General features: G+C 39.5%; 2 protein-coding genes across 3 annotated transcripts; one reads left to right on the top strand and one right to left on the bottom strand.

Annotated features, from left to right (window-relative positions):
- Positions 1-94: 94 nt before the first annotated feature.
- On the bottom strand, positions 95-11,528 carry LOC145912674 (MAM and LDL-receptor class A domain-containing protein 2-like). Of its 2 annotated transcripts, none has more exons than XM_083000228.1 (29): positions 11,385-11,528; positions 11,105-11,278; positions 10,527-10,638; positions 10,260-10,461; positions 9,463-9,550; positions 9,020-9,160; positions 8,808-8,922; positions 7,904-8,072; positions 7,533-7,743; positions 6,354-6,488; positions 6,010-6,184; positions 5,475-5,653; positions 5,327-5,407; positions 5,121-5,264; positions 4,423-4,551; positions 4,215-4,360; positions 4,050-4,149; positions 3,786-3,923; positions 3,613-3,720; positions 3,148-3,329; positions 2,733-2,931; positions 2,538-2,653; positions 2,008-2,456; positions 1,742-1,829; positions 1,568-1,671; positions 1,348-1,497; positions 1,163-1,281; positions 649-788; positions 95-584 (listed from the first exon to the last, which is right to left on the bottom strand). In XM_083000228.1, exons 1-29 carry the CDS (start codon positions 11,473-11,475, stop codon positions 411-413), a joined length of 4,359 nt encoding a protein of 1,452 aa, XP_082856354.1. In that variant the 5' UTR covers positions 11,476-11,528; the 3' UTR covers positions 95-410. The 2 variants fall into 2 exon arrangements, with proteins under 2 accessions (XP_082856354.1, XP_082856355.1); XM_083000229.1 differs by having other exon boundaries at positions 4,215-4,354.
- Positions 11,529-12,363: 835 nt separating this feature from the next.
- Positions 12,364-14,898, top strand: LOC145912699 (store-operated calcium entry regulator STIMATE-like). The gene is made up of 5 exons (XM_083000259.1): positions 12,364-12,622; positions 12,868-12,975; positions 13,181-13,318; positions 13,381-13,509; positions 13,665-14,898. Exons 1-5 carry the CDS (start codon positions 12,479-12,481, stop codon positions 14,115-14,117), a joined length of 972 nt encoding a protein of 323 aa, XP_082856385.1. The 5' UTR covers positions 12,364-12,478; the 3' UTR covers positions 14,118-14,898.
- The last annotated feature ends 325 nt before the right edge of the window (positions 14,899-15,223 follow it).

The raw sequence follows: 15,223 nt of genomic DNA, 5'->3' as shown, positions 1-15,223 counted from the left end.
AGAACAATCCTTTGCTGTACAGCTGTTTGCGAATTGTGTTCATTTTAAAGGCATCCTTTCCACTTGGATATGCATGACGATAACATTAGCGTAAATAGTCGAAGCGGTTTTATTGCTTGCGTTTCGTAGTTGCAAATGAAAGATGAACAGGACAGGCCTTGTCAGGGCGTTCTTCGACCAATAAATATAAATAAACAGCGAGCACGCCAAGTATTACGAGCCAACGATTAAAAAACGAACTATTTACGCGACTGAAATGCTACCATCGCTATACACAAATAATCTTATCAGAGTGCAACTTTCGGATAACTTCAAACAAAGGCAACAAACAGATGAAATTGTCACTGATGCTGCTCTCATCGGAACAACAGCTTTCATTCTTTACAAGTTTGAGCCTTCTAGGAAAACTATCAGGGCCGACATTTTTCAGATTCTATTATTCTGTCTATCCAGTCCGTGTAGCTTTGGACCCTGGTGTAAACACCCGGAATGTCTCCTTTACACTTGGTGTCGCCCCAACTCGTTATACCGACCAGGTAAATTTTGTCATCTCTTTTGCATACAAGAGGACCTCCGGAATCTCCCTGCAGAAAAGTGCATAATTAACAACTCGGCGTTGGTTGCTTTGATGTCGCCGATAAATCTTACCCGACATGTATTGGATCCTGTCGCACCGGCGCATATCATGGAATCATGTAAGTTGTAATCCGACAAAAACTTGGTTTGGCACACTTCGTGCCCTATAATTGGCGCCTCGCCCTGACGCAAAATTTGTTCAACACCTGGAGCTGCACAAAAAATACGTAGTGAAATGAAGTTGCAACATCATGATGTGATAAACTTAGTTTCAAGTATATAAAACTAAGTATATATTTATGTGTAAGTATACTAACTTCTTGTTGCTTTTAAACTCATAAAATTATAGAAATAAACAAAATAGGTATTTTATTACGAATACAATTATAACCACACCACCTTTGCAAAACGAATCGCACGTATTTCTCTATAGTTACGTTAGACCTTATTCACGTTAAGTGTAATATATGATTTGTTTGACGAGTACAATTTCATTCCGAAAATTTATAGTACTACATAGTGTTTGAAATGTGGTGTGGCAGAAAGAGTAACATAGAAACTGTAATAATGTGAACTCTTCTTTTACCATCAGAGTCGATACGCCCCCATCCAGTTATTGCACAGTTGTAGCCAGATGGAAAACGTGGTTCGTCGTTCTTCAAAAGACAAGCAGGTTGGACTGCGCGTGACGTGCGAGCCGGATATCTGGTAAACAAAATCGTTTAAGTCTTAATCACCACTTTAATCTTCGCATAACATTTCATGATTTACCTGAATTTAACCAAAGCGATATCTCCGACCAAGTCTTCGGAAAACTGGAAAACCTTATTTATATAAACAACGTCGACTTTCAGTTCCTGTTCAGTACCCGAGTCTTGGTACAAGTCGTGAGCACCAACAACTACCGACTGATCGTCACCTCTGCGGAAATAAACGAAAACGTGGAAAACTGCACGGTTAAATGTCATGCAGAAGTTTTTGGTAAACATACAGTGTAGGGCAATGGGCCGCAGTTACCATCCAGTATTTGTTGATCAATGTTCCTCCGCAGAAATGATGGGTTTCCGTTTTAGAGTTGTAAATGTAATACGCAGCCTTCAGGTAAATTTGAAACAAAATGTTGTTATTCACGAAATATTACATGATACAAGTTACAATAACCAACCTGCCAGGGCCAACTGTGTGGAACGGCACGACTTCCTCCGGTGATTTTGATCAACGCACTTCGCTTCATTCGATGCAATAATCCAGTCCTGAATACATACAGATATATTTGCTATTTCTGGAAACAGGTTATCGTGTTATTTTGTTGTTGTTGCTTTCTTGCAGGATACCAACAGCATCAAAAGTTACCACGACATTCAAAAGGTTTGTTTATCGATGTGCGGTACTACGTCACACTCACTTTTGCAGTTACATAAAACTTTTTACCTGCTTCCAAATCTGTTGCGGTTCAGGGAGTTACTGATCATGTTCCACTGCCACAGCGGGATTGGTTCAGCGCGGCGACTACTCTTTTTAGCAGCGGACGATCCATAGATGGTAACTTTCCTTGCCCTTTTTTTTGGTCGAGAGACAGGAGGGCGAGAACGCGGTCTAAACGCCCTGAAGAAAAACGCGGGAAAAGAATATCGCGGTTTTCTGGTTGTTTCAGCTCTTCCTCCGCCCTTTGATGACGTCTCTCGTTTCTTTCTGGCCCACACAACTTCAGTCTTAGGTCGTAACCCACGTGATGGAATCGGTTTGGTTTGTTCCTTCCTAATGCCAGTGCTTGGTTGGGCAAGTTTCGACAGGTGAAGATTAGGGACCCGGATTCTTTTTAATTGAAAATGGGGGATTTTCGCAACTTCAATGAGACCGATGTCGTTAAATAACCGACTCTGAAAATAAATATCCTACTGTAAGTTATCCAATCACAAGCAGTATTTCAGTTGGGTGCAATTATAATTGATGCCATTTACCACTGTTGAGTTACGTCTGGCACCCAGTGCACTTTGGAAGAGCCCAATGGAACCAAGAGAAGTTTGTATTCCAAAATCATGACTTGTCTGTGGAGGAATAGGAGCCCAGCCGCAACCTGCAATATTACGCGTAAGTATTGTGAACTATCGATATCGATACCGGAAATATCGATAACATTTATGAACACTTGTTACCTTGACAACCAGATTCGTCACTCCAGTCACCACAATCGTTCTTGTCATTACATTGGAGTTTGCTTGAGATGCACAATCCGTTACCGCAGTGAAATACGTCATCGCCGCAACACGACGGACACGGGCCGTCGGCAAGTCCAACATCGTCAATGGCGATATCGCCTATTGCGTCATCGCCCCGCACTCCCTCGATCACAATCTACGAATAAGAGATGGAACCTAAAGTTGTTTAGCGCATCAAAGCACAACATGCCACTATGTTGAGTCAGCATGCCTTGCGCGGCGGAGGCAGTTTTGCAGCCCGCAAACATACGTCGCACCTTCTCTCCACACTTTTTAGTGTCAACTTGCACCTGGTTTAAGTTGGGTTAGGGAAAGTTCAGTCTTTCTGCCGGAGGTTAGTCGGTCACAGTACCTGATAAGGATGATTATCGTCTAGGTCGATGTTGGCAAGCAACCATTGATCTCCTTCGTCTGTGTTCAGCGACCATTCAGGTGTTTTCAGGTACGGGTCGTTGTGGTCTGGAGACTTTTTGTAGATGTTTAACTCCCCGATGTTACTTCCGTACGAGTGATACCAAAACGATAAACATTTTTCTGAAAATAAAGATACGAAGTGGTCGTGCATTGAATCGTAAAAAACTAACTTCCTCGCCGTTTTACAAACTTACAACACAAAACGTGAATATTATGCAATAAAAACTATTTGTCGCAGTCATTTGACCGGCTGCATTTGCTTTGTCGAAAAGTAACGTACGCGCTAATCTCACTTGTTTTTATCTTTGCGTACAGAAAACACTATATCATAGTGTTTAGCATTTTGACGTACTGTTTAGTTCTACCCAAACAGACAGGTATAAATGAATAAGTCAAAACATACTTGGTTGACCATTGGGAGTCACAATTGGACTCAGAAGTCGAGAGCGGTCTCCTTTTTCTCGAGGATTTTCCGAGTTAATGTACAAGAAGTATCCCTTCCCATTCACAACTACACAAATAAAAGACATGAAACGGTATTTTAACTGCGAAGAATTTTGCTTAAAGTTTTCATACTTCCTCGTGTATGGTCCATCTCCGGTCCTGTGTTAAGTGTCGCTGTTCCGTTGTTAGTTCGAGTCCAGTCGAAGTCGTCTTGGCTCTTATCCTGCTTCCAACCGCATAACCCCGTGTCGAATGTGCAGTTAAGTATTGCTGTGTATTTGTCGGCAATAGGTTGGTTACGGGCAATTAAACAAAAGGCATGTAAAACAGGTTTGTCTGCCTTAGCGTATTCTGACAACGGAGATTTAGCGCCCGATTATCGGTTATGAAACTTACGACATTCCCCTGCTTGGATTTGAAGGTCGTCGATAGAAATATCACCTCTGAAGTTTTCGCCGGTCGAGGCCTCGATCACAAGATACATGTTTACGCCATACTGTGATGATAAATTTATTATGAGTTACAAAAATCTCAAAACCTGTTTGTTTTCTTTCTGTTTACCATTAAATTTGCATAAAGCTGATTCCAAGTGTTTCCATTGTTCCCCAAACGCCGCCACAAAAGCGTTGTGGTCGTTTCTTGCTGAGTGTGACTCCCGCCAGTGTTGTTCGTTGAAATAACGGCATACACCGCGAGGGACCCTGTGGCTATGCATTCGAACGACTGATGAGAGAGAAAAGGATATTTGCAACGGGGAACATTAGCTTACCGTTTCCAAACATGTGAAACCACATGGAAAAACACGCCGGCTCAGAAAGGCTGAAATTCGGACTTATAAGCTTGGCTTTGTCGTGACGAGACCTTGGTGTTGATGCTTCAATGTAAGCAAATTGGCCACCTTGCAACAACAAAAACAATTTCAATTTGATGTATAAACGTCGGTTTTCTTTACACATCACTCCATATGCTGGATAAAGGTTGTTCTAGTCGGACATACACCTCATAAACAAAGACAAAAAACAGCTCACGTTTAATTACTTATGAACCACCAACTTTTTGGTTTTCGTCACTTTATCTCCCTAACACAAAAATGTGCCGCGAGACGATGTCAGGTGTGCCACAATGTAAAAACGACAATTTTTATTCGTTACCACAGTTGGATAAGTCGCCAAGCCCGAACTCTATGCCAGTACAGCATTTAAAACCACTCGTATTGTGACGTCATAACTCTTACAAATTGGATTTAGGTGTGTCGCCAAATTTTACAAGTTTATAAATGGGACGTCAATGATAAACAGGTCACGGAGCACTGCTAACTATAAAATAATCACACAATGTTGGACTTGTGTTGCATGGTAATATATTTCTTTTTTCGTTTTGTCGGTGGGTCAAAAATATTTGTATTTTTTGTATATGATGAGGACGCACTGTTGATGTATTTTGTATATGATGCAAGACTGTATATACCTCCTGTATGGTCCGTAGTAGGCCCAGTATTCGGAGAAGGTGTAAACCCTTTGTTAGATATTGTCCAATCAAACTGGTCGCTTTGCGATTGTTTCCAGTAGCAAACAGTAAGTACGTCGAAGTTACAGGAAATTCTATCCACAACTGTAAAATCGATCAAATAAACGATAAAGTAGTAGTTCGTCTAAAATATTAAATTGAAATACCTTTCGCAAACTCTGCAACATTAGTCCCAGCAGGTGACGTTGGTGGCAAAATGGAGGAAGGTCCAAGTGTTTGGGTACGACCTTAATAATAGAATACATGACATTCTCATGATACATTTAACTAAAATACCATTTTTTCTGTACTTACGACAAGCGGATGGCTTCACGTTGATGTCGTCAATCGCTATATCGGAATAAAATTGATTTCCAACAACCCCGCGGAAAACGATTTGATAGTTGAAACCCTCACTGATGTCGATCTCAACGTAACGCCAGTCTTTTTCATGGGAACTTTGCTGTCCGTTGACCGACCATTTTCGATAAAAACTATGGTTTACAAGATGTATTTTAGCTTACTACAAATGAAACATTAATGTGGTGGTTAATATCAGGGCTGTCCAACACATTTTGTGCTGGGGAGAAATTTACCGAAGTTAAGTTTGACACCCCTGGTTTGCATCGTTTTCGATGAAAAAAGATTATCGAGATAAACTCGGCCGTGACTTTAATGCCAGGCAGATACGTTTTATCCGGTGGTCAATGTTTGTGTACGACATGGCGGATTACAATGAGTTTAGTGTAATGGCGCCACACGAACATGTAAATATAGCTTGTTATCGTTGCGTCATGGCAACTAGCTCGTAACATTTCTGCTGACGTAATGTGCGTAAAAGTTTTTGTACCGGCCGCTTCCAGCACGGGCGGTTGAAACTTCCAGCTTGCCCATGCTTTCGCCGAACATGTGGTAGTAAAACTGCAGACAGACTCGGAGCGACGACAAGATAAGGGGACTTCGTAAAATCGCTGTTTGTCTCTCGATTCGTGGAGAAGAGGCTTCGATGTACAAGTACCACCCAGCTTAAGACAAGAAGCGGAAGTCACACAAACTGACGTAAGCGACACTCCAAGCAGCAAATTAGGTCACGTTACAAGTTTAATCAATTCAAGCCATGTTATATACGGGATTAGGCTGGTAATCTCCAGACATGTGGTCTATATGAGTTACACGAACTTCGTCGCGTTTTACCTCCCGTAGTGTGGTCAGCGATGGGTCCAGTCTTAAGTGAGGGAGTTTTTCCTTGATTTATTGTCCAGTTGAAGTCACCCCGCACACCGGATTTCCATTCGCACAATCCATCGTCGAATGCACAATTAAGACCAGCTAAGTGATAAACGTTATATTGTCCCTATATGTAATCAACCAAACCAGCATGACTCATCTTAAAAGAATATACGAAAGGTTACAAAACTTCGTACGGTGTTTATTCCTAACTTTCAGCAAAAGGTGTGGTAAAATTCGGGCAAATTACTATTACAGGTAGGACTATATACCTCAAAATTACATTGTAATATGACTTAGTACAAGCCTCCACATGGAGGAACATTGAGAAAAGTGTGTCGATCTTGTTTTTTAGATATTCGCGGCGTTATTTGACGCCAAGCAAACGGACCAATATGTTGATTTTAATTTGATGTGGTTTCACTCGCTTCGTGGTGAAAAATGCGTTTACTAACCGCGCGTGAGTCTTAGAGCTTCGATTTATTTATTATTGAACAAATACATACGCCTCGCAGATAACCACGACAATATTATGTCATGTACAGTGTACACAACCCATCATTCGGCGGTTAAAGGCAAAAAACTATGACCGGAACGCAGTGTTGCAGACACACACACTTGACGCCCGTTTTGTCTAGCTTCAAGTTCCTGCCCAACGCTTTGATGCTTTCTCAACTTCTCGCTGCGCCAGTAGTATAATAAGCGCTTATGATTTTGTCAAAGCTTGTGATCGAACTTCGCCACTTGTTATTGAACAAACGCCATTTTCCGCGTAACAGTCACCAACCACAACACAAAGAACAATAGCAAAGTGCTGATCAGGCAAACAGAGTATTGTTCATTGACACCTCAATCCGATTATATGGGTCAGCTTAATCATTATTATCACGAAACGCGCGTATTTCTCCTGCTATTTGGATTTGTTTTCAGACAAATATGATACGTTGAAAGTATTTGCTGAAAGTAAGAAAATTTTGGCACGATTAGCAAAAGCCCCGGAACAAGGTGTATTCCAACGTCTTATCTGATAAAGTCCATAATTGCGCCACATAAAAAAGACTAATGTTTCACAAAATAGTATTAGCATCGGGATTTTGTAACTTTAAATTTGCCATATTAAATTACAAAGATAATTTTAGACAGTACCTGGTAGTTTCGCATCTTCTGCGCTTAATTCAACACTCTGTGTCGCATGTGGTGGAGAAAAGATGTCGTTGGTGACGGTTGATTCCTCACCTACGGGAATCGTCCAGTTCACCATTTGCTGGTTTCTTTCAACATCATAACAATTAAGAAGCGCAACATCGTCAATTGCAACATCGCCCCTGTAACCTTTTCTCTCGTATTCAATGATGACCTGAGTAAATGAAAGTGTCTTCAAAAGTCCACAAACAATAAATGATACAGTACAAGAAATTATTTAAAGCCATGTATGTCAGAAAGCATTTTTCTGGGAAATCTCTTGTTTCTCGAGATTTTGTAGTTATTTGCTTGATTTGAAACCCATTTTCACCCACCCTGAATCGTTGTGAGTCGTATTTGCTTGGAATTGGAATTTTTGCTTGAATCCAGTGCGCACCTTTCTCGCCGCTTGTTACCCAGGACGGTTTGTTCGTAACTGTGGCGTGTTCTGTTTCAACAAAAAGCACCCGAAGTGGACCAACGCTTGCTCCATGCATGTAATACCTGAATAAAGCAAAACCACGTGCATTGCTGGTGGGCTTGTGTTATCTGCCCATCAGGATGAACAACACCTTAAGGTGGAATTTCGTTTATTTACTAAACCAGTACAGTGCAGAACTAGAGTTTGGTTTCCAAGGATTGGCAAAGATTAGTTCGAAACTGTGTTATAAATTTCATCGAAAGCGATAAAATGTAAACAAGACGCCTAAATGATGCAACAAGAAGTAAAAACAAAGGCTAATTAAGTGATATCAATTTAAGACCGCTATCTGTACAAACAATGGGCTAATTTTTTCAAATTGAACACACTGTATACTTTAGTATTCAAATTATTTTTGAAGATTCTATTTCAATAAGAAACCGACGATGTTTATTTTAGCAAAACGTATTTATCTTCGTAAGAAAGAGAGAAAGTAAGAAAGACTGATTTTAGCCTGTGGAAATATAAACGTTGCCATCCTTGTGATACTTATTATTCAAACATTGAATTTTCGAAAATTCTAAATTAATGAAAGACGAAGCAGTTTTTCGAATTAGGAACTTTGGATTCTCTTGTTGCGCACTTAATATTTGCAAAACGCCATTTTGTTACGTGCTGGATCAGGCGCGTACTGATTTGTGCTGTGAATCAGTAGATACAGCCATTACTAAATTATTTTTGTACAAATTTTCACACCATATTATATTTTTGAAACAAATCTGTTTTAAATTTAAATTTTTTTGTAAATCACATCTCACCAGAAGGTAAAGATGGGCGTTTCTTCGCCCGAACATTCTATTGGAGGGGAAAGTAGGCGGGCTTTATCTCCCTCCTCCCTGGGCCATGATGCTTCGGCATACATATATCTTCCCTCTATAAAAAAGAAGGAAAAAAATATACAAAATAATTCAAGTTTAAGGTACACAGGCCTAATTCAAATTCTCTGATTCCATTTTTGCACTTTTCATACCTATTGAGCCCGTAGTGTGGTCATATATCGGTCCTGTCGCTCTGGTAGGAGTTTCCCCCGTGTTAGGCAGCCAGTTAAATTGATCACCCGACATTTGAGTCCAACCGCACGTGTTATTTTCAAAATTGCAATCGATTATTTCTGCAAAATTTAGAAAAAAATTAAAAAATAATATTATCAAAAATTTACACAGTTTCAAAACATTTGTTCTTTTATTTAAATTTTGCACTTATGTTGAGGATTTAACAACTATGATGTATGTAAACTTCCAAAATAACAGGTTTAATTCTATCTACGTTTAGAAACTGTGTAGGCGTTACCAAAAAAATTTGAAATTTATGCAACAACACGAGACAAGAATTTATCCAACAAATATTTTGCGATGCGCGAGGGCAGGGCTGTGTGGTGACAATAAACTGGAAGTATTTTCCGGTAAGACTTACTGTTTGAACATGGCGAGGCCCTCAGGCCGATGTCGTCTACAGCTATGTCCCCTCGGTAATTCTCCCCGCGTGTAGCTTCAAGAATCACCTAAACACAAATTCCTCGTCAGTGCAACGGAATGTGCGTAAAGTTGTGAAAAATGTATTTAGCCACCCACATAACAGCAAACACCTGCACCTTACATATTGCCAACGATTTTGCATGGTTGTGAACCACAATTAATCTTTACACACCTACTTCCAGGTAAAATATTTACCACCATGTGGCAGGTGATTTTGGCAGGGCACAACTTAAAATCGTTGCCGGCAACATGACTTATAATATATGCAGCCAAGTTTTGCGGGATTATTGCACTTTGTACGGTCTCATGGCACAGTTCACCACCTGCTTTCCAAACAGATTTTAGCATTACCTCACGTGATTGCTGGGTTGTAAAGCCGCAGAATTTTGCCGCACAAGATTAACAGTCATACACACCCTCTGTTGGCATACACTCTCATGGCAGTCTGGGCAGCGCCCATGCGACCAACCACACAATTCAAGGTAGGCAATCTCAAAATTAGACGTGTAAAGTTTAAAGCAGGGAGTTAAGATGTTAACTCAAAACGCAAAATCCACAAAATGCCATATTTTCCTTCAAAATTATTACTGTTTGGGTCATGGTGAAATTACATTTGATCCATGCAGATCTTTCTTGCGTTTTACGCTGCGGCGGCGCAAAGTTAATTACCAGTGGCCAACCCTAAACTTCCAGGCGGATTATACTCTAATTTCAACGCTCAGAACTTGCAATTACCTGGACGGCTTCCGTTGTTTCGAATTCAGTTTGTTGTTCATTCCACCAGTCCCCATCCCTACCGAAAATTCGTTGCTGGGAAGTTGTTACTACCGACCAAGCACCTGATAAGTGGGCAATGGTGCATATCTTTTTCGACGCGACACCTTTCGTGTGAATGTTAAAGTCTTGTACGTTAGCACCGTGCATGTGATGCCATAAACTGTACAAAAGAGCACACGATAATAAACAAATGTGTGGCTGTAGGTCGTAAAGCGGTGAGTCTACCTCAGACAATATCTTCCCGGTTTTTCTATCACTGGGCTGATCAGACGAGCCTTGTCGCCTTCCCGGCGTGGATGGGAGGTTTCAATATAAACATACGAGCCAGAGGTTTTACCTAAACATAACCAGATTACTTCAGCTGATCGCTTTTAAGATATGATAACTGGTGTAACGGCGAATTGAACCCATAATATTATCTGCTTTCGAGGAAATTTTGTAGTCAAGAAACATTCAGTCCATTTAAGGCAGCCAATAAAGATTGTGTTTCCACTGGAATTATGCTTAACGCGCCCGCAAAGGCATTAAGTGAAGCGACAAGCAGATTTGTTTAAAGTCCATTAAAGGCCCGAATCGACGAGGCAATCGACGCAAGACTGTATGGGCTACTTAATCATTCCAAAAACGCAGCAAGTCTTGTTTTGAATGCCAGTGGTTGATGCAGTAACGCTCACGCGTTCCCATGCTTTGCACTTGTGACGTATTTGTATCATGATTCTTTTTAATTTATTTGATTTGATACAGCGTACTCATTGTGGCAACAACCACAAACATAATAGTAAAGCGTTTCACTTCGTGCTTACTGCGTGTAGTGTGATCCCATGGTGGACCCGTGTCTTCCGAAGGGGTATCACCGGAATTTCGTTGCCACGTAAAGTCAGCACTAGTGTCATTTTTCCACCCACAGTAACTTTCATCAAAGTCACAAGAAAAACCTGGAACATTGTATTCTCTGTTTTCTTCCGATCGTTGATTTCCTGAAAACGATACAATATAAATTGTAATGAGTAGATCATGTACTTGCCGATGAGACGTTTATTTAAATGTTGGTTATTCTTTCTGTTTTATCGTCACAGCACTTACCATCATTTTCCACATCAGAATTTGCCGAAGTGCTTTCTGCCGTTGCAGAAATCAAACCGAGCACAATAAATAAAAGCGATAAATTACACATACCGAGAGCAAATTTAAAAATAAAAAGTCCAAAATCTGTTACAATTTACAAGACTCAACTGCAACACAAATTTATACTTCGGTCTATTAAAAGTAAGATTTAGGCTTTCCATAGCCTACCACCCATTTTGCTCAAATAGTTTGCTTGATTTATAACCTGAAACTGGACACGCGACTCTACTTAGGTATCGGTCGGCCACATTACGTGCAACACTAAACCCCGAGGCTGGAAGTACGCCTCTTTATAAACTCAAGGCGGTTTCACGAAAAAGTCGGGAGGTAATCAGCGTCACGCAATTTTACCGCGCGTCTGTGCGTCAGTAAAATCGGAAGAAAGTTGTCTCGAGCCAATGGTGACGAACCAAACATACTATTTCTGGTCGTATCGTAAACAGGTGGTTTGACAATTGCGTGACATGCGTATATTGCAGATAATTGTTTTTTTGTTGAATTGTTTAATGTTGATAGAATGCAAATGTCAGCAAAAGGTGGGTATATCTTCTTTTGAGTGTATAATGGAAGGACTTGGATTCCTGTAATGATCCTGATATAGCGAAAATACTTGGTTTAAATTTGTTACACTTCAAGCATACATGGGCCTACACACCAAAACCCAGTTCGTTTTTACACATCCAAACTTTTGCTGAAAAAATGTGCACAAATGTAGGATTGTCGCATATATTTTTCGTAAATCTCAAGTTCTACAGAAGCAGAAATTTTTGATCTAAAAAAATCAAGTAATCCGCAGATTAAAGAGTAAAACGCAATGTATCGTAAACATGTTTCAACAAAACGTTTTTTGCCGCGATAAAAATATTTTGTTTTGTAACGATTTCTGAAGTATCCGCATTGAACCCTTCTTCTCATCCGATTTACGTAGTTGCCTGAGCAGTTTCACTACGTTTGCTTAGTTTTGTTTGTTATTTAGCCCTGTATATTTGTGATTGCCTTAAAACTGTGCATGGTTTACGGACTTCTTTTGATGTGGTGTAAAACATGAGCGAATGGTGTTTAGCCTTTCGAAACTATCGGACACAGTTCCAAACCATTTAGTGTACGTAGACGACAACTCGATCTCAATGAATGATTCGGTATCCCCGCACTGCCAAAGAGGAGAACTTGTTGGAAGTTTTGGAATCTTTGTTCAGGTGACGCATCTACCAAATGTTTTATCAGGCTCCACCTGTAATATTGAACACACTACCTACTTTAAAGTAAACCTGCAAAGTGTGTGTTTATGTGTCTGAGTATTTCCGATTGTAACCAAAACCAACTATAGGCTATAGGGCCAATACAATTAAATAATATGATTAATTATTTAATGTGTTCAGTTTTTTGCAGTCTTTATGTTTTCGTTTAGGAACACATACATTACCCTCCTTTATTATTTCAGGGAATTTTAGGGGCTATTGCTTTCAGTACCCTGCTAATTAAACGATGGAGAGAACCTAAATCAGAAAGAAGGTCCTGGAGAATATGGTTTTATGACACTTCAAAACAGGTTATTGATTTTTTTATTTTGTTTTGGTCGTATTTTCTGATGAATAAATGTAACACATGTATGGATGAAGGTTGCACATGTTGTCAATGAAATGCTAGCTAGTTATCCACACTGAGTGGATTAATTTTCCAATGATTAATGAAAGTGTTTTTACTATATTATATATGTGTTTTTCTAATACCAATTCCTATTTTTAATAACTAAGGGGTTCGGTGCTGGTTTCATACATTTTGCAAATGTTTATCTTGCTGATGCTGCTGGTGAAGATCCATGTACATGGTATCTTATAAGCTTTCTTCTTGATTCAACCGTTGGACTGTTTATCATATACCTCGGCTTTAAGGTTTGAAACATCAATAATGTATTTTTTTGCAAGCAGTAGCAAAACACTACAAATATTTTCAGATCACTCAGTACATTGTGCATCGTTACAAATGCACCAGCTTGTACTTTGGGGAATATGGATATCCACCCAAGTGTAGTGCATGGTTAGGACAGTGTGCCTTGTATCTAATTGTAATGCTGATCGAAAAAGTAAGTCACAATTTGTATTGTTAAAATCACACCATTGTCACAATGTCTCATTTTGCATTGTATAAAATTCCCGTAGCTGTGATGTTGTGCTTTTAAACCCAAAGATAAAAAAGATGTGTAAATGTTACAAGTAAAATATATATTTTTTATTTAAGGTACTGGTAGGTCTAATGGTCATTCCTCCATTTTGGAAAAATGTCAGACACATTATGCTACTGTGGATAAAAAACCCACAAGTTGAAGTTGTGGTTGTTATGCTAATTGTGCCATTCTGTGTCAATGCTCTGATGTTTTGGGTGGTTGATAGTCTGCTCATGAGGAAACCATTAATGAAGCGAAATGAAAGTGGTGTGGACTCGTATGAAAAAAAACTTTCTCGCCGCAAACTTGATCGTGAAAAAACACAGCTTTCAAATGCCAATGTAGATGAAGCTCAATACTTTAAAGTTAAACCCAACCACCTCCAGAGTAATGAAGAAAGGTTATCCTCTTCAGAAAACCGTGATTCAACTGATGAAGAAGTTTTGCTGCTTCACCGATTCTCCAGAGAAAATCCAGGTTTTGCATCACATAACCCCAACTTGAACAGTGATGATGATCATAGTTAAATTAAACTTTTAAACACTTCTGTTTGAAAAGTCGTTTAGTTTATTTCAATGATTTGCTATAATTTTTTTATATCCATGCACACTTGTTTTGTACTTTTATGAAGTATGTATGCACCATAGCTCTTGTATTGCAAAAAACTATGGAAATTAGAACCTCCACCTTGCAACAAGACAATTTGATGGTGTTTGCCTTGTAGTTAAATAATGTGTTTTATTCTCTTTAACAATGAAAGCAAATTGGGCCATAGTGTTCACACGTGCATTTCTTGCAGCTATAAACTTTACAACTGGACAATTTGTATGCATAACATTACATCTTTTCACATAGTTTTAGATGCAGCCTGGTTTGAAGCAATAATTTTGCTTATGTGCCTTGTCCTGTGATGTCATTTTGGTACAGCAAAATTTCATTAATGCCTTTGTTTACATTGCTGTTATTTTATTCAGTATCTGATTTTTGTATCCTATTGATACCCACATAAGCTGTGTATTGTCATGGCACTAGTGCAATATATTTTCTTTGTTAACCATGTGTGTAGCAACTCGATTTATATATCCACTTAAAGACAGTTGTATTTGATTTTCTCTGCGCCTTTATTATTTAACAACCTTGCTGTGTACATGTTGGGTTTCTATGTGTTGGAATTATTTTCAATGGCTCAACTAGTAAGTATCGTGCAACATACTTGAAACTAGTTCAGTTATCATCGATGTCATTTCAAGGACAAATTCGGTCGATATTAACGTCGAATGCTTTGGACGTGTATTTGGTGAGGTGTAACACGAATATGCTTTATTTTCCAAATACACCACCTTTCTAGAAGTACATGTTAAACCAGCATTATGACGTTTGAGCATAGTATGGGTTAGGCCTGAGGTCGGAAGCCGCATGCAGGCCTCTAGGGTCTGGATGCATAAAGATGTTGTATTTTCCTTATTTTCAGAACAGCTTAATACGCTATGCATATTAACAAATATCATTCAGGCACGCCTTCTACATACCTACACATTTACGTCCACCTTGTGTCAAATATGCGCTTACAGTTCAATCAGTCGTCACTTTTCGAAGGCGTCCATACACAAAATGCGTTACATCCGCAACTTCG

Source organism: Ascidia mentula, chromosome 8 (assembly GCF_947561715.1).
Source record: "Ascidia mentula chromosome 8, kaAscMent1.1, whole genome shotgun sequence".
NCBI classification, from domain to species: Eukaryota; Metazoa; Chordata; class Ascidiacea; order Phlebobranchia; family Ascidiidae; genus Ascidia; species Ascidia mentula.
Note: the sequence above shows the minus strand (reverse complement) of the source record. Positions and strands in the feature narration are given on the sequence as shown.

Excerpts from the sequence above, each read along its gene's own strand:
- LOC145912699 (XM_083000259.1), top strand. The coding sequence starts at position 12,479 with ATGGTGTTTAGCCTTTCGAAACTATCGGACACAGTTCCAAACCATTTA. Across the intron at positions 13,319-13,380 it reads TCATATACCTCGGCTTTAAG|ATCACTCAGTACATTGTGCA; the intron begins GTTTGAAACATC and ends AAATATTTTCAG. Across the intron at positions 13,510-13,664 it reads TTGTAATGCTGATCGAAAAA|GTACTGGTAGGTCTAATGGT; the intron begins GTAAGTCACAAT and ends TTTTTATTTAAG.
- LOC145912674 (XM_083000228.1), bottom strand. The coding sequence starts at position 11,475 with ATGTGTAATTTATCGCTTTTATTTATTGTGCTCGGTTTGATTTCTGCA. Across the intron at positions 4,361-4,422 it reads GTTTCACATGTTTGGAAACG|CCACAGGGTCCCTCGCGGTG; the intron begins GTAAGCTAATGT and ends TCGAATGCATAG. Across the intron at positions 3,924-4,049 it reads AATCCAAGCAGGGGAATGTC|CAATACTTAACTGCACATTC; the intron begins GTAAGTTTCATA and ends ACAAATACACAG.